The 23,885-nt window shown below is 35.5% G+C and overlaps 1 protein-coding gene across 4 annotated transcripts in view; it reads left to right on the forward strand.

Annotated features, from left to right (window-relative positions):
* The window catches only part of LOC587160 (putative N-acetylated-alpha-linked acidic dipeptidase), a 56,702-nt gene that overhangs the window by 4,730 nt on the left and 28,087 nt on the right, over window positions 1–23,885 (forward strand). For all 4 annotated transcript variants that reach the window (XM_030986835.1, XM_030986836.1, XM_030986837.1 and 1 more), the window contains exons 2-4: window positions 15,237–15,619; window positions 17,347–17,487; window positions 19,286–19,424. In XM_030986835.1, the coding sequence (XP_030842695.1) occupies window positions 15,258–15,619; window positions 17,347–17,487; window positions 19,286–19,424 (642 nt within the window). In that variant the 5' untranslated portion in view covers window positions 15,237–15,257. The remainder of the gene's footprint in view (window positions 1–15,236; window positions 15,620–17,346; window positions 17,488–19,285; window positions 19,425–23,885) is intronic.

Consider the following 23,885-nt stretch of genomic DNA (forward strand, 5'->3'; position numbering starts at 1 on the left):
GTACAAACTAAGGCATATCATTTGCTTAAAGAGAAGGTTGAGTTCTGGGAAGAGGTGAAAAATAATTTGTGAGCATTACTCATTCTTATTATGCAAGTGTGGAAAAACATCAGATAAGACATGTTCCCTGAAAAGCATGGCTCTTCAAATGCCTTCATATTCTAAATATGCATGTAACATCGTAAAAATTGGGGAGCCGGCTTTTTACGCCACATGTTCGTGTAGTCCCATATACATCTTTCTGTGTACAGTGTTTGTAACTTGGCCAAATTTCTTATCATTTTGATGATTCCAGAACCTTGCAATACACACAAATTCTTATATGCTAGATGATCAACCTTTTCTGGTCGGTTCCACACCGTTTCTTTCACAATGCAATCGCATGACCAGAACTCGATTTCATCTTTAATGAGGCAAACAGCTACTTTAATAAAAATCAAAAGACGATAAAAAGTCATCAACAAAATAGTAATGACATTGAATGATTTTACAAAAGAAAACCTTAAAACATCAATGGTGGAGGAGGGAGGATTATTGCGGGGAGCCAACAGGAAGACAGTATAATCCTCTTGTAAAAATATAATGGTATATTTAGTTTTACTCAATACCAGAGAACAGCCCATTTTAGTGGAGACATGTAGTTTTGTGACTTCCGTCAAATTGAAAATATAATTCCAGTAGACCTACAGTACAGTCTACTACAACAAAAATTCTTGAATATAAATTACCAGCTGCGGCGAGTGTGATTACAGCTTAAAAGTTTGTTGACATGAATGTACTCTGGCTGAATTAAAAATGCAGAATTAAAACACTACAGTCATTGCTCAACTGGGCACTCAACATACATTGTATAATGACATGTGAAAAAATGTCAATATCCTATGAAAAAAAATGATAATATGGAATTTGAAAATGAGTGCTTTCAGTGATGTACTCAAGAGCTCAGTTCAAAAAGGTACCTGTACTACATACATTAAAAAAAAAAAATGTACATATTTCCAGTAACCTTATACATACAGGTACACTGACACTTTAAAAAAAAAAATGCCATTTAAAAATCAGTTTGGTTCCAAAAGAAGCTATATCCATCCAACTTATGCATTGTAACTTGATTTTCAGTTCCAAAAATGTATATCCACAAAAATTAAAATAACATAAATTCATGAAAAACATTTATGTAGACTAAGATTTTTTTAAGAGTGGTTTTATACTTGTATCATACAATAGTATAATCAGCCAAAGTATCATTCCAAACTGAAATTGCATCTATGATAATTAAAAAGTCATGTTTTTCTCAGAACTTGGATTTTTGGATGTACCGGTAGTACCTTTGAGAACCGAGTTCTTCATATGTACACAAAGATTTTGAATCATACAATAGACATAAATTACAGATTTATTACTGGTTTGATCATTTTTCAAACTTTAGTTAGCCCCTTTTATTTGAAAAAAGCCACCCTGCTAAGTGCTAACCGTAATCAGGAAGCGTGTTTTTGCGACTCCAGCAGCAGCAGACAAAAGATTGTGATGTATTTCCCTGTCTGTGAGCGTATTGACTCTTGGTAAACACTGATATTTACTTGTTAAATATCTGAATGAGATGAGGAAACAAGTGATCTATCAATTCCTCCGTACATAGTGTATGTGTCAAGTGAAGGCTTGAAATGTAAATGTCACAGTTGATTTGGCTTGTTTTAGATGGCTTGTTTAAATCACTTTGCTCTATTTAACATACAGTGAAACCTGTCTATAAAGACCACCCAAGGGAGACAAGAAAAGTGGGTTATATAGACAGGTGCCTACAGTAATTGTTTCAATGAGAAACTATTTTCAAGGGAAACAAAAAATGTAGTCTTTGTAGACAGGGGGTCACTAAAGCAGGTTTGACCGATTATCGGGGTAATATATGTAAAGCGCTTTGATAGGGCCCTCCTGAAAAGCGCCATATAAGAAATAGTTATTATATTACATTTCACACTATTAGACAAAAGAAGAAAAAAAGATAGTACATAAAAAATACAAATTATTAATGCCTGACATAGATTATTCAGTGTCTGTTGTTGAAAATGTATCATTCTTCCCCTCATAAAGATTATTTAAAAAAAGAGAAATTTCCTTTTGAGTTTAAAGTTTATATTTTTTTTCCTTAACCTGTCTTCAGAGTCTTCAGAGATTCGTATACCGTTAGTTCTTCAGCTCTCATGTTCTTTATTTTGTCACTCCCACTGGTGTTCATCTTGTGTAATTTGTGCAATGACCTTAGCCAAAAAGCCTATAGACCCACAGAGAGATGTTATATTTGCCATATAGCCTTTTGGGCGACAAAGGCAATCTTTCTGGTTACCCTGGAGGATCTTAGGTGATCATTGGAACTTGGACAATTTGCTATAATTTTGCAAACCCGGCAGTGTTGTACACTCTCCAATTTACCGTTATTACAGTGTATTTGGGTAATTCCATATATTAGGGACCCACTTTGAGACATTTTTGGTGTCCCACTTACATAAGGAATCCACACATATTTGTGGCTCTGAGTAAAGACTTAAATAGTGGAGTGAGATTGTAAAGTGATTCTAGGTATGAGGATGCAATATTATGCTTGGAAATCACTTTACCATCTCATTCCACTATTTAAGTCTTTTAATACTCAGAGCCACAAATACATTGTACATTTGGGTTCCTTATAAGGACACCAAAAATGTCACAAAGATGATCCCTAATTTATGGAATTACCCATATGCATTTGCAATGTAGAGAAGGGCTTCAAACTACCGTAAACCTTTTGTGAAGAGGGTCATGATTTGAGTTTTTAGACTCTGTATACATGAGCCCTATTCAAGAATGTTAACATTTTAGGGTGCAGACTTTTTTTTTGCCCATGTGTTCTGGGCTCCCATTAAAGTCGAGCCCTGAATAGAGGGTCCCATTGAATTTGTGAATTGCAGATTTTCACTGCATGTTGCACGATTGTTCACTATAGAGTACCAAAGTGCTTACATGTACGTAATAATCGCTCGTCGTCCTGGTTACTGGTTCTAAACAATAGAGCATACTCATGAGGTTCTCTGTGAAATCATTCAAGTACCGGTAATGGGGTGGAGCAGGGCAAATCTAATGTTTGGGGCAGGTGTGATCACCGCACCATTGTTTGGAACCAGCAACCTTGACGACTTGGCCACTTTGGTAGTCTATAAAATTTGTTTAATGTTTTAGTTACTGTACGTGTACTGTACTATGATTCAAGATGGTGCATTAAAGGGATTGGGTAACTTTGTCTCAGATTCTGAAACAAAGTCGTGGATTTAGCTCATGCTGCAATGCTAATTTTAAACCTTTACACCTGTAGGTCAGTCAGGAACCCCATGACTTTTACAAGCCGATCGCCTGTCTGATTATCAAGATATTTATTTTTTGCGTTTTCCTAATTGTTTTCGTAACACTACAGTCTATTAGGGAATATGAGTACCGGTATATGGTAAAACCGGTCACTCAAAGATTTTTACTTTTTTGAGGCACTTCTTGGTAATTTTGAAGCGCAATTTTTTAGGGCTTCAATATTACACCATATCAGAGACACTGAAAACACGGTCACGTAGGGCCATGCATTTCAGATTTAAAGATAAACTTGAGTACTGGTAATGCGATTGCATTGTGAAAGAAAAGGTGTGGAATGGATCAGAAAAGTTGATCATATAGCATGTAAGTAATGGTGTGTAATGCAAGGTTCTAGAGTCATCAAAATCATCATAAATTTGGCAGAGTCTTGGTAAAGTAATAATCACTTACACAGATAGATGTATATGGGACAACACACATGGTGTCGGGGCTAGCTAGTACTACCCTGATTTCCTTATCTTTCTATGCTCATTACTCAGCCAGTATACATTTTCTTCCAAAATTGTTTGGCACATGACATTTATTTGTAATCTTGAACATTCAGTGTAAGTTTCGTTAGATTCTGTGAGAATTCATTTTCTTTTTTTACCACAACTCAAGTTTATCTTTAAAGGTAATACAAAGTTTTGGTATGGGGTCATGAATTTGGTTCAAAATAAATGAACATATTGGAAGCATATGCGATCCTACAGTATTCAGTGATCGTTGTCGCAATTGAAATCGAGTCTAAAGTTGTGAAATTTTAGATAATAAACTCTTTAGGTTGTATAGCTCCCTCTCAAGGCCAACATATCTATTAAGCTATAAAACAATGTTTCTTGACTAAAATCGACCAATTAGCTATTCCTGTTTGGAAGTTATTTATCACAGCTACATATTATGAGATTTCATAGTCGCAACTACCATTGTACGGCCGTAGTCGCTATTCGAAATTTTATTAATATTTACCGGGAGCACCGGTAAATTTTTATATTCAATTTTTCTCAGAAGCAGAAGTGTTTTAGGGGCTAAATTTTCTAGTGCTTCTAATACATCCACAGGAGCATCCAAATATATCAAAATTGTAAAGAATCACTATCCACCCATTTTTCAAAATTCCCAAAACTTTGTATTACCTTTAACATTGTTAAACGATGCCTTTAAGCCATATGTGAATGCTATTACTGTCAGCAGAATGATAAATGACCAATTAATGAGTTTTTTTAAAGGGAAAAAAGTAACACATTACGTATTCAGATTGTCCAGTGACTCAGTGAGTTGAATATATTTCTTTTTACCCCTCAATAACGCATACCACGTATCCTAAGCAGATCAAAGGAACACAATTAAGGAGGTCGTTTCGCAAGGCCAATAGAGAATTTAAAAGAGGAGTAGCCAAGAAAATGTAATGCTTCATGGGTTTATAGAAAATCTCATGTGCACTTTGTAATTTATAAAACCTAAATCTCTATTTTTTCTTGTATTTTTGTTGTTGTTGGTAGCAAACATATGGTTGTAACACAATTATTTGTCCTTTCAATCTTTGTGGCTTTGTTTTTTCTTTCTTGCTACCGGAGTGCTGCGTAAAAGTAGATCTTACACTGTATAGAATTTGAATGAAGGAAAAACGCTATTAATCTTTTCGTCTACCGTCTGGCCCGAGGCTGTAAAGACTTTGTATGATTAAGGTACATAACAAATAAAGTTTACTTATACAATTACATGTATATCATTGTTAGGTATTTGAACCAGATACTGTTAAAGCCTTGCCATATATTTCATTATTACTTGAGAGTGCAAAGTCCCACAGTATGAAAGGAAACATTTTTCGGAAATGTTTAGTCTTCAAATTTTGTTATCCATGTATTCAGTGGGAATGTGCTTACTCTGTCAATATGAGTGGTGGCTAGACTGCACAATGTACTTTTTTTTTTCTTCAATGTTTTAAACGTTTTTGTCTCGCCTGCGTAGCAAAAAGCGAGACATAGGCGCCGCTTTTCCGCTTTTCCGGCGGCGACGGCGGCGTCAACATCAAAAACTTAACCTAAGGTTAAGTTTTTGAATTTTTGATATAATTTTTAAAGTATAAGTTCTTAGTCAATGAAACTTTGACTATAGGGTAATCAAGTATCCCCAATCATGTGAGTAGAATTTCAGATCACAAAATCAAGGTCAAAGGTCATTTCAGGTCAACAGACTTGGACTATGTTGTAGCATCATCATCGAAAACTTAACCTAAGGTTAAGTTTTTGAATTTTTGATATAATTTTGAAAGTATAAGTTCTTAGTCAATGAAACTTGGACTATAGGGTTATCGAGTCTCCCCAATCATGTGAGTAGAATTTCAGGTCACTAAGTTAAGGTCAAAGGTCATTTAAGGTCAACAAACTTAGACTTTGTTGTGGCATCAACATCAAGATTTTCAAAATGCTTCTTCGTTATTTTTCAACCAATTTTGATTCTGATTGTTTCATATGATAGGGCTAGGAGGGGGATTTAAAATTTCTACTCAGAATCGAGAAATTCATTATCTATGCTAATTTATGCAAATTTATTCGAAATCACAAAAAAGGCTTCTCCTTCATTTCTCGACCGATTTTGATTTGGTTTGCTTTATATCGTAGAGCTAACTTTGGTACACTAATCTTCTACACAGAGTTTTGAAATTGTTCTCCATTAATTAATTATGGTAATTTATGCAAATTTATTCCAAAAATAACAAAAGTTGCTTCTTTTCCCTCATTTCTTGACCGATTTTGATTTGGTTTGCCTTATCTGGTAGAGCTAAATTTGGAACACTAAACTTCTACACAGAATTGTGAGATTTTGCTCCATTGATTATTTATGGTACTTTATGCAAATGAAATGAAATTATGTCCCTTCCAGGGCATCAAATTTTTATTTTTTGACCTGTTCTAAAGTGTACCACATAAAATTTACGATATTTGTTGTTGCGAGATGCGGATGAGCGCTACGTCATTGACGTTCTGGTTTATCATATTGCGTTATGCAGGCGAGACCGCCGAGAGCATTTCCCTTGTTTTTTACCTTGAGTGCATATTCCTACATCTATATGGATAAAATGAAAGGAAAACTGTTCTCACATGCTCTTTACAAAATGTGATCATCATTATTTTTCCTCCTCCTCCTCCTCCTCCTCCTCCTCCTCCTCCTCTTCTTTTTCTTCTTCTCCTTCTTCCTTTTCTCTTTCTCCTTCTTCCTTTTCTCTTTCTCCTTCTTCCTTTTCTCTTTCTCCTTCTTTTGAACTTCTCCTTTTCTTCTTCTTCTTCATCTTCTTCTTCTTCTTCTTCTTCATCTTCTTCTTCTTCTTCTTCTTCTTCTTCTTCTTCTTCTTCTTGAATACCTTGAATACCAAAGCTTCTGGAAGAAAGCCGTCTCCAGCTGCCAAGCTTCCAGGTCTAACTTCAAGGGGGGGGGGGGATGTCCCAGCTTCCGGGTCTTGCACCATAGTCATTTTTTTTTTACATCTGCATCTTTCTTGCTGGGTCTCTTTCTTTTTCTTCTTCCTCCTTCTTTTTCTCTTCTCCTTCTTCCTTTTCTCATTCTCCTTCTTTTGAACTTCTCCATCTTCTTCTTCTTCTTCTTTTGTTTCTTTTCTTCAGTATTATCTTTAATAAGTTTTTTTCTGTATCTGTCTGTAAATAACACGATTTTAACTTACTAATTTTGTACATGGTTGTCGGGGACCCCACTGAAAATTGAAGCTCGCAAGCTTTCGTTGGTTATCCTGTTCAAGCTGAATTAATTTTGATCTGTTATTCTTTTACATTGTTGTAGGTTGGATGCTTGGCAAATAAAATAAATCAATCGATCAGTGGAAAAAAATACTTGGGAGCGGTGAGCAATTTAGCTTAAAAGAGCGTTGATAGAAAATAAGAAAAAAACCCAGTAAAATGTGTAAATATCGCTGTCAGGAAATAGAACTTTAAAGATAAAGACCAGTTCTGGTCATGCGATTGCATTGTGAAAGAAACGTTGTGGAATCGATCAGAAAAGGTTAATCATCTAGTATATAAGTATTGGTGTGTAATGCAAGGTTCTGGAATCATCAAATGATAAGAAATTTGGCCAAGTCTTCGTAAAGTTACAAGCACTGTACACAGAAATATGTAAATGGGACTACGCACACATGCAAATTATCTATTTGGTCCCAATAGATAAACTAATTTACCAAATATATCAATTAGTAGGCGGTTTCAGTCAAAACATTCTTTCACATGATTAATAATAAGAGCTTCCATTTCTTTTTTTGAGAGGGGGGGGGGGCATTTCCAAAACTAGTCTTTACCTTTAATATTCTCCACCAAATCCTTAAAGAACTCCCATGCATACATGTACATATGAAATGCACAATTTCAGTGCTCACTGTGATCTGTGATTACTTTAATACATGTAGACATAGGTTTGGATGATTCTGTGATTTTCTTTGTGTGTACCCAACCCTAGCTTTTGATAATTTGTGGTTACATTTTGTTTGTCTGCCTCATACACTCCCTCCTATTGTTAGTTAGACTCAGACAATAGCCATTTCTGTAAATTCTGTGCACACATCGGTCGAGCTGGGCTCTGTCTGAGGGTGCTACTGCATAACCACAACGGCGGTGGTATACCGTACCTTCTTTGGTACATTTCTTTCATACAAATGAGGTGCTGAATTATTCAATATTTCATTCTGCATCATTGCATTGCCACTTGCTTTGCCCTTTTAATCCAAAAGTAGTGCAATGATATGCTCACAGATTTCAATACATGCAGTATTTATGTATTGCAAAAATGTACTATAGGGAGAAGTAACTAACAATCCTGCTTAAAATGAACTTTTAAAGAGCTCTATGCCTGTACATATGTCGCTTTAAAGGAAGGGGCATGTGCTCCCCCCCCCCCCCCCCCCCCCCCCCCTCATGAATGGAAAAAGGAATGACAGAGGAAGAGAAGGAAAAAACAAAAAAGAGAAAAAGGAATATAAAAGAAGATAATATACCCTCACCCCCAATTGACGACCTTGTAAATTTACTTCAAACTTCGTCAATTTACACAAAACATTACATTGTTGTAAGACCTGTACCCCTTTCTCTCGATCCCCATGATGCTGCCCCGGCCCTTTATGGTGGGACCCAAGCGAAGCCTACAGTATGCTCAATTGCTCATATGAACATTATATGAGCCAGCGTCATGGCAGGGCTACTTGCTAATGATGAGATCTCCTCGTCTGAATTAGCGTTCATGCCATTAATTTTAAGCACTTTAAATGACATACTGGGATTTTCGTATTTATAGTGGATGAGACCACGCGCTTGCAGTACAAATAACACACACAGAGACACAGTCACACACACTAACAAAAATCAATAATAAAACATGTTTTTGCACAACTTAACACTAGGATATAAGTATACACAAATTACAGATTTGCTAATTAAAAAACAGTGGATCTCACCAGAATTTTGCTTCATTGATTTTTTTTCATGTACATGTATATGGTGCTAAATTTTCATCTTACCCCAGTACATTAAAATTCTCATCTAGTTCATCTATGTAGCATGAGTATTTTCCAAAGGATTGGGAAGATCAGTTTCATCTCCTGTCATATCGGCGCTAATTACTTTCTATTTTGCCTTTTACATATTTTATTATTATGATTATTATTATTTATTAGGCAAAGACAAAGAAAAATCAGTGAATTAATACAAAATGAGTACCGGTACATTTGGAAGAGAGTCACACGGATGCCAGGAAATGAACTTAATAACTACCGGTATAATCCGAAGGTCTTCTTTTCCAATCCATGTGACTTTTCAGTAATTTTTTTGTTTTTAATTGTAGGGAATTGAATACTAAGATACTTGGTAAGAATATCAACCCAGATTAGACATTTTTCGAATTTGCATAAAGCAAAAAAAACAATCAAAGCAAAACAAAATACCCCTCAAAACAATAACAACAAACATTGAATTTGAAGAATGTGTTTTTGTAGACTACTTGTCATCATTAATTTTCCCACAGTCATGATATCATAACTTGGCCGTGCCAGTTAAGTACCCTCTCCATAGAGTACTTGTGAATCTCTAGAATTGTTCTTGTAACAAAAGGCTGTTTGCCTGAATAGTCCGTATCGCACAAGCTGCACCCCAACAGAAATCCCTTTGAAGGAGGGAGCATAATAGAGATAGGCTTTCATCTGTTTTCAGGTCTGTTTCATACAGTTGATCATGCACAAATATTATGATCTAGGTTGATATTTTTACTTGTCAAAATGGTATTTAAAAAAGACCCTTGACAACTTGGCTTCAGTGGTTTCCATACAATGGCAACTAACCATAATTATCTTATGATCCCACTGTTTGCACTGTATTTTATATTTAAAGGTAAAGACCAGTTTTGGAAACGCCTCCCTCTCAAAAAATGAAACGGAAGCTATTATTACCAATCATGTGAAAGAATATGTTTCAACTAATATGTGATGATACAAATTTTGCCGGAAACCGCCTACTAATTGATATATTTGGTAAATTATTATATCTATCAGGACTGGATAGATATCTCATAGTCCCATATACAGTACATCTTTCTGTGTACAGTGCTTGTAAGGTTACCAAGACTGGGCCAAATTTCTTATCATTTTGATGATTCCAGAACCTTGCAGTACACACCAGTATATGCTAGATGATCAATCTTTTCTGATCGATTCCACAATGCTTCTTTCACAATGCAATTGCATGACCACAATTGGTCTACCGGTATACCTTTAACTCCCCGAATCATAGTAAGCTATTAGTCACGCTCAGTAACTCTTAACAAGCAAATGAAAGCCTATGTTAAGCCTACATGTACAGTACATGCAAGGAGTTACTACACATACTCCTTGGTACATGTAATACTGCAGGGCACAGACACCAAAGGCACAAGGCTTGGCTTTTTACCTGTTATAGTGTTATACAGTATGTGAAAAGTTAATACTATATATTTTACTAATTTGAACATTTAGAAAAGATGGAGAATTAGAAATGAGGCATGTTGAAAAGAAAACATTGACATTAAATAATATCTGTGTTATCAAATTCTAAAAGGAGCTGAAAAAAGGATTTTTTTATTTGTATTTACAATAGTGGCTTCAGCAAAAAAACAATAGTTTTGCAGCTCATGACAATTTTTTAAACAACAGGCAGGTATATACGCCTGTATGTATCAGATTTTCTTTGTCAAGTTAGTAAAATTTGTGTTTGTTTGTTTGTTGATATTAAAATGTGTCTAAAGAAGTTTGTGCACAGAAATTGTATTCAATATGTTTTGAAAGTTGAGATTTTTCAATTTGTGTGGTGAATCGCTGATTTTGAGCTTTTCAAATTACTGCTTATTTACTTAAAACAATACCTGACATCAAACAACATTAGAAATGGGCACAGGTTGTGGTAGAAATTTCTGGTAAGTTCTTTCATGTCCAGCTGTGTATGCTTGTAAGTACCCAGTTAACCACTGAATTATTCATACCGTAAATCTCTGCGCACTTTTTTGCCGCCGAAAAAAATTGAAAGTAATTCGGGGGTGCGTCTTATACACAGGTACAGAATTTTTTTATTTTTTTTCCAATTTATGGCGCTATGCCTGGCAATGTCTCCCAGCTCAGTAATCTGTGTGTTGACTCACCACTCGGAAACTACAACAACACTCAAATTTGTTTGTCATCTTGGTTGAAAGTAATCTTTCTAATAGATCTCAATATCAAAAACATATTATATGTACTTTATAATAATAATTTTTCCAAAAAAAATTCTATAACAAATGGTGTACCACAAGTTTCTCTCCTATAGGTACTCTATTGTTTTTAATTTACATTAATGATCTTACACATTCTTCTAAAAACAACATTGTTACTATTATTTGTGACAAGTTCACAAGCGCAAATCATCGCCTTCAACTGCACCTCGATGTTAAATAAGGTCCTTCCCTGCGTGGGTTTTCGGCAACAAAACAACAAGAAACAAACAAATAAAAAACAAAAACAATTTTTTTTCTTTCTTTTTTTTTTTTTTTTTTTTTTTTTCTTCCCCAAAAAGGGGATGCGCCTTATACACAGGTGCGCCTTATACACAGAGATTTACGGTAATCATATCCCCTTGTAAGTTGGATGTTTTTTTTAAGTTTTTCATAAGTCAAGAATGAAAGGTGGATTGGTTGCATTAGGGCCTTAGTTGACTATTTTCAAGTGTAAATTTTAATCCAGTGTATATCACATTTTTAAGAAATTTAAAACCTGACAAATCAATTTTTCACCTACTTTATATATTTTTACAAAACTTGGTAAGGGTATGAATAATTTAGTTGTGTACCGTATATGTATATATATATATATATATATATAAATAAATAAATAAATAAAAACGTTACTTATAAAGCGCTTAACACCAAAGTCTCTTTAGCGCTATAACAAACAAAATAGACAAAATGATAAACAATTACATATTAAACAAAACAAAAAAGTGCAAATAAACCTACAAATTACAATACATATGGAATACACATCAAAGTGAACAGTTACATGTACATGTAGTTGATCATCAAAAGCAATTTTGAATAAATACGGCTATATGTACTATCAATCAAACTTATTGAGCCATTTAAACCATAAAAAACTGTTTACATATTGTCATGAGTGCGTCAACCAAGCGCACTAGGCAATGAATACTCTTACAACAGTGACCACAACAGAAGAATACCGGTACTAACAAAGTTACTGATCTGAGACAGAGCTATCAACACAGTACATCAATCATCGTATTGTTGAGTTAAAATATTTCTATTGCTTTACAGCAAACCACTCACTCATTAATTTTCATTTCATGTTCGTTTCACTCATCGCTACATAATTAGTAGGAGACCAGCCTGTAGGTCCCGTGACCAATCTCGGGGAACAAAGGTTTGAAAGTGTTTTTGTGTTCCCTGATGAATACCGAACAATTTTGACTTGGGCTGCCCCCTTGAAAATCCCAGGCATTTTCGTGAGGGGTCAACAAAGGTCATACAGGGTAGAAATTCAAATATTTTCCAATCGTGTCGATATGTATATCAAACTACTCGTCTGGTTATGAGGATTGAAAAAATGTATAGTTTGCTATACCTCCGACATTAAATGAGGGCGCCATGGTCAAAAACGTTGAAAGGTCAACACACTTTTGACTGGTGGTCAAATTCACCAACACGGTTAACCTTATCACATTTCATATCAAATTACTCGCCTGGTCATAAGGATTACAAAAATGTATAGTTTGTTATACCTCTGACCTTAAATGAGGGCGCTATGGTCAAAAAGGTCAATGCACTTTAGACTGGTGGTCAAATTCACCAACACAGTTAACAACGTCCGATTCTAATGATTTTAGTGTCTAATAATATGTTTTCTGACATAACAAATTCAACTAAGCAACTTTTAAAACCAAAAGTGGTTGCCATAACCTTGAAATTTCCCTCAAACCCATGGATAAGAAGTTATATATGTTTGTCACCGAAACAGCAGCCATTTTGAATGTACATGGTCAAGGTAAGTACTTTTACTTTTGAAAGTGGTATAGTTGAATTTGCCGTGTCAGAAAACATATTATATGACACTAAAATCATTAGAATCAGACAATGTTAAGTGTTGGTGAATTTGACCACCAGTCTAAAGTGCATTGACCTTTTTGACCATAGCGCCCTAATTTAAGGTCGGAGGTATAACAAACTATACATTTTTGGAATCTTCATGACCAGACGAGTAATTTGATGTGAAATTTGATAAGGTTCACTGTGTTGGTGAATTTGACCACCAGTCAAAAGTGTGTTGACCTTTCAACGTTTTTGACCATAGCGCCCTCATTTAAGGTCGGAGGTATAGCAAACTATACATTTTTTGAATCCTCATGACCAGACGAGTAATTCGATATGCATATCGACACGATTGGAGTATATTTGAATTTCAACCCTGTATGACCTTTGTTGACCCCTCACGAAAATGCCTGGGATTTTCAAGGGGGCAGCCCAAGTCAAAATTGTTCGGTATTCATCAGGGAACACAAAAACACTTTCAAACCTTTGTTCCCCGAGATTGGTCACGGGACCTACAGGCTGGTCTCCTACTAAATATACATTGTTCCACGTTACATGTATACTCTACGTTATCGCTCTTTAATCTTCCTATTCGTTAATACGACGTGTTTCACGAACAGTTGAATTCTCGAGCATCTTTACAATCATATCTACGATATACCGGTACAGTTAACGGATAAACAAAATCTTTGAACATTTTTTACGCAAGTGTGCTTGGACAGTTATTACAAAGTGCGTTCCGATGTTTGGCTAAATTATCCCTTAGCTGGATGCACGATAGCTCAGTCGGTAGAGCAGTGGTCTTGTATTCCGGCGACCCAGGTTTGAAACCTAGTCGATGCGCTAGTGCCCTTTGGTAAGGCATTAATCCAAATTACCAGGTCCCTCAGAGAGGACCTAAAGCCATCGGTCTTCTGGTTGCTTACTAACAAGCATTTATGCTTTCTTAGGAGTCGGGTAAAAGAACCACTGTGCAAGAACTTCAAGAAGCTACACAAGGTACATGTACAGTTTACAACTAAATTTGTAAACGATATGTACAGTACTCAACAAAGAATAATTTAGTTAACTATAAACTGTATATATGTACATGTATTGCTCTTGCAGCGCAGTAGAATATATCCACATAGTTATTGCGCTTTACAAATGTATACATTATTATTATTATTATTATCATTATTGTGTTGTTGACGAGTCAACCGAGGAGCACTCGGCATTGCATCAAAATACTCTTTACAATTCAATTCATTTCAAAAATGGTTTTTATTAGAGCAGAAACATGATTCATATACAAATACAATTTTCCATGAAGGACAGCCTTGGCTGGAATATTCATGTTTACATGTTCGGCACAATAGATAACACTTTTAGATATATACATGTAAAAAACTAGCAATATCAAAAATAAGACTTCGATTCTGTAACAATGACAATTGACAACTGACAACAACAAAAATAAAAAGTAATCAAGCTGCTTTTGCTGAGTCAACACGTAACATATCAATCATAATACGCATGAAGATCGAGGCATTGTGTTGTTTCTTGTCACAACAGTTGTTCTTTGTATCATCTGTTTGTGTGTCGTTTGCTTATATGAGGATCGTGTAAACAGGTGTATTGTGACGAGAGTGCGGGCTAGGCGTTTCGACTCGAACCAAGGCTTTTCACGATTGTAGCAGTGTATGGTATCATTGTAGTATATTGAGGCCAACTGGAGCTTTCGCCATTATATTTATTTGTTGCGTTTTTTATGATATTGTAGCATTTTGAGGCCAACTATAAAAGCTTTTCATGAGAATTTGTCCTTTATACTTGTAGTTGTGTATTGCACTAACCGGATAACATCTGATATGGCTACATGTAGTCATTGAACCCGGAGACTATTTTGTGAGTCAAATTCTTGTGTACATGTGTGTTCAGTGAAGTCATCTGCCTGTTCATCAGTCGTGTAAGAAGGCACAGGCACTATTAAATGCGTCATTACATGTATGGATGTATTATTTATTTATTTATTTACTACCCATTGTTTCTTTTCTCTTTACTTTGTAAAATTATCTCCGGACATCAAAGCCCAGCCTTTGAAAGGCCAATGGCCTCTGCTGGCTCCTCTATATTCTTTGTATTATTTATATATTTGCTTTAATATTGTGTTGTTGAATGTTTTTTTTTACCAGAAATGGAAATAAAATGAATTGAATTGAACTGAATTGAAAGATCGTGTAGAAAAGTCATCCATTTTGCTTCATTTCAATTTCCTCTAGATTTCTTGTTAACACATCACCATGGCGATCGACGGAGGTGGAGCTGCGTACACCCGCTTTGCGGAAGAAATGGACATTGATAGGCTAGATCTGAAGATTCGCGACAACTACAGTGGCTACGGTCGGTGGCCAGCCTTTAGGAGGTGGTGCAGCGAACACAGGAAGACTATTGGCCTTATCGCTTTCGCCTTGTGCCTTTTCTTCGTCGGGATTGTGATTGGACATTTTTTGCACTATGCGGTCGTGGAGCACTGCGAAACGCAAACGCAAAATGAGACCCACACTGTATCGGTGCCAACTCCGACGGAACCAGCCCCTCATAGTAATTACAGTAACATCCTACATACCCTTATCAGCAAGGATACGTTGGATTCATATCTAAAGTAAGTTTTTTTAATTTTAAAATTGTTAAGCAAATGAAGGACAATGTGTGTAATGATCTAATTTCACAATGGGTTCAAAGTTATATTTTATGGTTAGAATTTTGGAAAGTACAAAATACAGAAAAAAGACTAAATTCCAAGTTGAAATGGCAATTACCGGTAAACAAATTTGTTGCAACTTAGACTTACATATACTGTACTTGTATGTAAATGCATATTTCACTTAATGTGGTTTCATTCAGAAATGGTATACTGCATGTACTGTAATGTGTTGCAACCGAAATAGATTCAAATTTTACAAAGATTTTTGTTCTTTCTGCTCAAGGACATATGTATGATGTGTGGTTCATGGCATTCTAGAGCAAAGGATTTATAATACAACAATTTCATTATAACCTAAAGATAAAGTTGAGTTCTGGTCATGCGATTGCATTGTGAAAGAAATGGTGTGAAATTGATCAGAAAAAGTTTCAGATCATCTCAGAATATAAGTATTGGTGTGTACTGCAAGGTTCTTGGCAATTTGGCCCAGTTTAAGGCATTTGAAGAGCCATGCTTTTCAGGGAACATTTTGTCTCTGATGTTCTTCCACACTTGCATAATACAATGATAATGCTCACAGATTATTTGTCAACTCTTCCCAGAACTCGACCTTCTCTTCAATGGAATGCTTTATTGTGATGTAAGAGAGAAAGAAGGAGAAAATTCTTTAAAGGGGAAGTCCACCCTGAAATTAAGTTAGTTTTAATAGGAGTAGAAAAATGAGAGAAACAAGTCAGTGAAAGTTTGAGCAAATTCCGATTAAAAATAAGGAAGTTAGGATTTTTGAAGTTGTGATCAATCAAACACAAATTGGCAACTCTATGACGTATCATGCGAGCTCAACTTCCATTTTGCTCAGTACTAAAAAAATCTAAAATTTTCATTTTTCCCTCAAGAAAAATTTCAACCATACATGCACCCTAAATATAATAATTGCAAATATGTTTCTATACTCCCCCTGCAAGGAACAAATATATATTCCGTCATCAATAACGAAGAAAACATGATTTTATGGAATATTATGCACAAAGCAAATGAAGGAGAGCTCGTATAATAAGTCACAGAGTTGCCAATTTGTATTTGATTGATCACAACTTCAATAATTCATAACTTTCTTATTTTCATTCAGAATTTGCTCAAACTTTCACTCACCTGATTTTCTTATTATTCTGCCTCTATCGAAACAAACTTATTTTGGGGGTGGACTTTCCCTTTAACTCCCTCACAATCACCACTCTACATAGACAGTGTCAGAGGAAAAATATTAAAAGTATAAGTGCCTTCTTAATGCATGTCAGGCACAAGAAATGACAGATGGTTAATTCAAACATGATGATGTCAATCTTGTGTAACGAGTTTGAAACTTAGCAACGTCAGGAACAATTTTCATGATTAATATGAAATTGCTTTCCCCAGACATGTTGATGGAAGCGCGGCTGATTTTTCTTTTCATTTTTGTGTGGCTCTTTACCACACCATATCTGAGCAAGCCTTAAGAACAGTTGAAGGGTATTTGGAAAACTTTCAATTGTATAAAAGGATAATTGTCTTATTATTTTTCTTGTTACTTCAGATGTACATGTATCGAGCCTTTAGTTTTACTGAAAATACATACATATTGTGTAAAATGAACTGTAAGAACTGCATATCATTATAACAATTAAATATGTTTTGTTCTTATCCAGGCGATACACACAGGGGCCTCATTATGCGGGCTCTCCCAATAGCGAACAGATAATATCAAGCATAAAAAATGCCTGGGGTAGTGCAGGAGGATTTAAGGTTTACACCAAGAAATACCAAGTCCAACTGTCCAGACCAAACAGGTAAGGTTTATTTTAATGATGTTTGAGACATGGGAACTGGGGGGTGTGGGGGGGGGGGGGTGTTTCACAAAGCTTCTAAGTTGAACTTAGAAATTATGGAGTGCCATTTGTAGCCTTAAAATAAAGTATAAAATGCAAATATTCAAGTATTTTAGACTGTTCATAAATTCTACATCAAGAACATGAAATCTCCCATCATCATTGAAATTATGAATTATTTGAATCAACATGTTATGTTGTTTGAAATAACTTGTACAAAATATTTTCAAAGGTGATAACGGTTTTGTTAAGTCCAACTTAGAGATAAGTTCAACTTAAGATCTTTGTGAAACACCCCCAAGTCAAATGGAGTACTTTGATGAGAAAAATATCTGTGTCGATCTCTCTGATAAATTTTTGAGCTTCACAGGGGTTTATGTAAAAAGTACAGTGTACATGTATGTACAATACTTGCATTTTCCTAAACAATCTTTAAAGGGAAAGTCCACCCCCAAAATAAGTTTGTTTCGATAGAGGCAGAATAATAAGAAAATCAGGTGAGTGAAAGTTTGAGCAAATTCTGAATGAAAATAAGAAAGTTATGAATTATTGAAGTTGTGATCAATCAAATACAAATTGGCAACTCTGTGACTTATTATACGAGCTCTCCTTCATTTGCTTTGTGCATAATATTCCATAAAATCATGTTTTCTTCGTTATTGATGACAGAATATATATTTGTTCCTTGCAGGGGGAGTATAGAAACATATTTGCAATTATTATATTTAGGGTGCATGTATGGTTGAAATTTTTCTTGAGGGAAAATGAAAATTTTAGATTTTTTTAGTACTGAGCAAATGGAAGTTGAGCTCGCATGATACGTCATAGAGTTGCCAATTTGTGTTTGATTGATCACAACTTCAAAAATCCTAACTTCCTTATTTTTAATCGGAATTTGCTCAAACTTTCACTGACTCTTTTCTCTCATTTTTCTACTCCTATTAAAACTAACTTAATTTCAGGGTGGACTTCCCCTTTAATATTAAAAAGTAATGACATATTTACTTGTGAATTAACTTTTTTCTTTTTTTTGATTTGGTAACTCATTAGCTAGATGTCAGAAATAATAATATCTGGCTCCTTTAATGCAATTGAATCTTCAAGTGTTTCTGAATTGTAAGAAAGAACAACTCCTTGTTCAATACAGAGTTGTCAAATTACCAATACATGTACACTGTTTGTTAAAAAAGATATCCTCCAAACTTGCTGAAATATGCACTAAACAGCAACAATGTGAATATGGTTATTGCAAAATATTCCTCATATTCTGTCCATATTACTCAGTTTTACGTTATCTTTTTTTGAATTTGTGAATTGATTTTTGTCCCTTAATACTTGAACTCTAGAATACATGTACATGTATCTACTCGCATTAGACCGTCTTTTGATTTGTCTACCGGTAGTCAAGAAGTGTCGTAGTCGATTGGTTTTAAGCACTTAGCTTGAAATTCAAAGGTCATGGGTTTGATCCCCAACATGGCACTACTGTCCTTTGGCAAGGCATTAATTTATATTTGCTACTCAATACCAAATATAGAAATGGGAACCCGGTAGGAAGAAGAAAGCATTTGTGTTTGAATAGTAGTTGCCAATATGCCTTTACGGTGACCATATGGTAGGAATACTCCCCAGAGAGTGGAGATGGTGCACATTGTGCGTGAATAAAGGTAATAATATTTTTGAAGCGCTTAGAGACGGTATTCAGTATTAAGCGCTATATAAATCCAGATTATTATTATTATTATTGTTATTATGACAGGACCCATCCTACCCGCTTTGATACATATGGTACAAGTACATGTGATGATTGTTTTACCACTACATACTACCCTAATGATGACCCAGAGAACAATCTGCTACCAGGCTTCAATCCTTACGCTGCAAACATAGAAGTTGAGGTAAGTTGATTTAAAGGTACTATGTCCCATTTGCAGGCCCACATAATGAAAAGGTTAAATTCCTACGGCATTTGAAAGATAATATTAATTTAGAACTTCCCTCCAAACGAAAGGGCTTGAAAATGGTTTTTAGTGGGAAAATAATGACCATTAGTTGTTGAATTGACTTAGTTGTTGAATTGACTTAAGTGATTGCAATCACCTAAGTAATAGTCTGATTTTCAGACCCTTTTACTGAATGGTCGTACGTTTTGTGCTGCACAAACATTGAATCAGTTAAATTTTGGCCATTACCGGTAATGTTATTGATTGAGACAAATGCTCATGCACAATTTATTTTATGTTCTTATTATCAAAGAAAAAAAAGATGTCAGTCAGTCACTCAATAGTGTCTGACAGTAAAGTCTTGAAGGTAAACGGGTTTCCTTGCATAATTTGAATACTACATGTAGGACACTGCTAATGTTTAAATTTCACAGATAGGACATACATGTACATGATATACAATACCGCCCAGAAGTTATTGGGCATGCGGGATCGTGTTTCACGATAGGAGGTTAGCGTGATTGTAGACGGGTTTTATCGTGTTTTTATCGTGAGAAACATCGTGATTTGTATTCATCTCTATCATGATTTTTTTCCTCAACTTGATCAACTCGCTAAATCCCCGATGCATATCGTGATATTTCCTTTTAGTTTGTTATTATCACGATAGAACTGCGCACAGCATGCTGTATTTATACGCTTGCTGAGCCTGCGCATCCTCAAACATACCGATGCGCGCTTGCCACTGACGTCACAATCACTTGATTATTACATCACAAAAGCGTGAATGAATGCTCTTTTCATTCCATGCATAAATACACGAGACAATGTGCTACGGGGAATGTTTGGGATTGCGCATGCGGAGAGAAAAGTTATCCGATGAGAGAAGTGCAGAAACCAAGAACCAGGTGTCTAATTGGCCTTTCCCACGATACGACATCTTTTTTTTATTTGAGGGGGGGGGGGGGGGAGGAATGTTTGGGAAAGCTCATATCATGGCAGAGGAGATCCGAGAGTATATCAAGAGTTAGACCGAAAGCTTCAGTCTCTAATATCGACGGCTATTCCGCTTATGTTTAATCCGAGAAAGACTTGTCGTTAACATTATTTGTTGTGCAGCGATCTTGATTTGAGTTAATGAATGCTCTTTTTTTTCCGGACGTCCGATACCTACATGTGCGTACGAGTCAGCACGGCTTGACCCGGTGATATTTTGATATTCATAAACGCGTGATCTAATTCGCCTAAATTTCGCCATTGCAATTACTTGATTAAAATTGTAAAAATTTTAAGAAATATACATACTTTCTTATGTCCGATTTATTGATCGGAAAATTAGATCTAAATAAGGAAAAACGGGAAGAAAAGAAAGGCTCACCCCCCCCCCCCCCCGTCGTGCGAGCCGTAAGGGTCACCGTCTGTGTATGAGGAATGTTGACAAATGTAAGATTTATCAAAGAGTAATGACCCATATCAGACGGTTATTTCTGTCTAATCGAGAGTATTCATCATTACATGTACATATCAGATCTAATATGTGGGTAGAATCTTAGAATTTATGGATAAATGCGGCTGTTATTTCTAGAAGAATTATGTGTATGTTGTGAGATTTTCAGGAAGGCGTGAATAATTAAGGGAAGAGGAGAGAAGAGGCGGAGAGGTACCGTTACCGTTAGCGTGACAGGGACAGAAAAGAAAGAGGGAAGGGAGTGAAGAGTGAAATATATCAGACAAAGATAATTAAGAGAGATAGAGAATTGAAAATTAACAGAATAAATAAAGGATCCGTAACTCCAAATAATAAAAAAAATATAATAATTTTATTCATTCATAATACCAATCGGTTGACCCTGTCCCTACACATTACAAATTTTGCCACAGACCGCAAACGGCATTTTCATAAACCAGTATTATCAAAAACAAAAGCAACGCGATCTCGATCAGCCAATGTACCTCGTGGTCCACAAAGTAGTTGAAATTTGATATGTAGTGCGCGCGCTCAGGGATTCCCGGAATTGGAAAACCCCTCGATCTCGATCTCCAGTTTATGACATTCAGTTTGCATGCAAGCTAAATACATGTACACATACCTGGGTTGGCAAGCTCCCGTAATCAAAATTGGAGTAATACATAAGGAAATAACAAAGAAATACACGAGGATTGAGGACAAAATATAAAATGATAGAAAGAAATCTAAGAAAAACAAAGTATTAAAACACATTTACGAAGGAATAAACCAGAAGAATGATTAATAATGATAATAATAACAATAAATAATAACGGCTTAACAAAGATCTACATATGGTAAGAAATAAGGATAAACAACAAAAAAATGATTGATCGAATTGATAGCAAGAAAAACAAGGAATTAAACAAAGGGGGGTGATTGTGCAAGGGGGTAATTCTCCTTGAACCGTAAGGAACAAGCGAAGGGAATACATACACATATTTATATTTCGAGAAAAGGTAAAACAAAGAAATAAAAAACAGAAAAGATGATGAGGTAAAGATTTAAAAAAATGCACGCGCTTATAGTTTTCTCTCGAAGGTTCAATCATCACTACTATGATCACGTGATCTTACGGCGCGAACATGATCTGTTTATACTAACTTCTGAGATAACCACATGCTGCCAGACACCTTGACTCCAAACTCATTGTTCAGAAACACTTGAAACACAATATGAAATGTACGCAAGCTCTCTTGTCATTTAAACATTCAATTCATTGGCGAAAAAAATTAGAATTTCCGATTGATGAAGTTCTCTGCTTGTTTCGTCTGTCTATTTGATTTTATTTTTAGATTTACTCTTCTTCCTTTTCCCCTCCTTCCTTTTCTTTTCTTCTCCCCTCCACCCCCCCCCCCCCCCCTGCGTCGCCAATGATACGAGTTTGCTTTTAAAATTATCATTTATTTTATATCCGATTGCGAAGCAGCAAACCATAAATGAATTGAATGCAACATCAGGCAAATTAATTATAAATATTATTAGCGCGAATAAACGTTAGAGGGACTAGAACAGGAGCTATTATTGTAAAAAATGTCCACAAAAATAAAACACAACTTCGCGAATGATAGTGATACGGGTCTGCTTTTAAAAATAAAATCTATATCATATTCTAATGCGAAGCAGCAAAATGAATCTAAAAGGTTGAAAGGTTTGTTTTAATTCTTAATCTTAAATTGACTAACTATCTCTTAACAAATAATTGCGAATGTTAATCAAAGCCAAAGGCTGGACATACGAGTACATAATGAAATGCATCATCTTGTACTTTGAGATCACATATGGAACACAATTCTACAATTTCTAGAGGCTGACTTTAGTGACGGTCAGGTGCAGACGGCAGGGCAGCTTACTATTACCACATCGATATTTATAAAGAGATGTTCTATCACTGAAATCCAACTTTAACATATATTCTTCCAAACCGATTACCTGTTTAAAAATTCTGTAATTGAAACATGAACTTCATGAACTTCATCGTTCCAGTTTTGCAAATCAATGTCATTTAATCTACGATCCAACTTTTTTTCTTCCTTTCCAACATCCTATTTTTTAACATCGCCATCGTACAAAGTAATAATAAATGATAAAAAGAAAAAGAGGTGTGAATGACCTAGTTTTCAATCTTCGGTTAAAAATGTCATTGAATGTTATCTTTGTTATTTACGATGTGTCAGCCGAGGGGAGCCAGCTCTCAACGCATGTGGCAGACATAATCCTACTGTTTATTTCTCAAAAGTAAATGTACGTAAATGTCTCCCTTATAGTATGATTTCGCTAGCCTGCGCTCCCATCAAACATTTTTCTTTCTCTCTCTCTCTATTATGTGTAGTCCCCCCCCCCCCCCTCGTGAAGATACTAGTGGGATTTCCTCTCGTCTCTCTTGCTCTCCAAATACGTAGGTCCATGCTCTCACCCTCTTCTTTGTCACATTTCTCCACCCATGAACGTTTTCGTCTAGTGTCGATGAATAAGGAGTGGAAGTAGAAAGGTGTACGAAAAATAGACTAACGTATTGGTGTCTTGCCTACTTATATTTAGTCAACCCTGTTAAGTAGATAATTATCCATTTTATTTGTTTTTTTTCCCATCCTGACCTCGATCATAACTCCTTTCCTTCTCGAATAATATCTTCATCTATCTCCAGCTCAACACTACCTCCCTCTCAATTATCTCTCTCTCTCCTACATGTTTTCCTGTTAATTCGACTCTGGTCTAATCCACACTCTCAGTAATTGATCCATGCCATTTTTACAGATTTTATTATTTATCAATCATCCAATGCCGTCGACTGAAAATGTTTATTTACGCGTGTTTTGGTAACCTTGGTTACTAGTCCACCTGGCAACTTTTACGCGTGACCAGTAGGCAAGAATGTCCATGATTGGACGTTTTCTTTTTTAGGGGTG

This window comes from Strongylocentrotus purpuratus, unplaced genomic scaffold, assembly GCF_000002235.5.
Source record: "Strongylocentrotus purpuratus isolate Spur 01 unplaced genomic scaffold, Spur_5.0 spur5_scaffold_16, whole genome shotgun sequence".
NCBI lineage: Eukaryota > Metazoa > Echinodermata > Echinoidea > Camarodonta > Strongylocentrotidae > Strongylocentrotus > Strongylocentrotus purpuratus.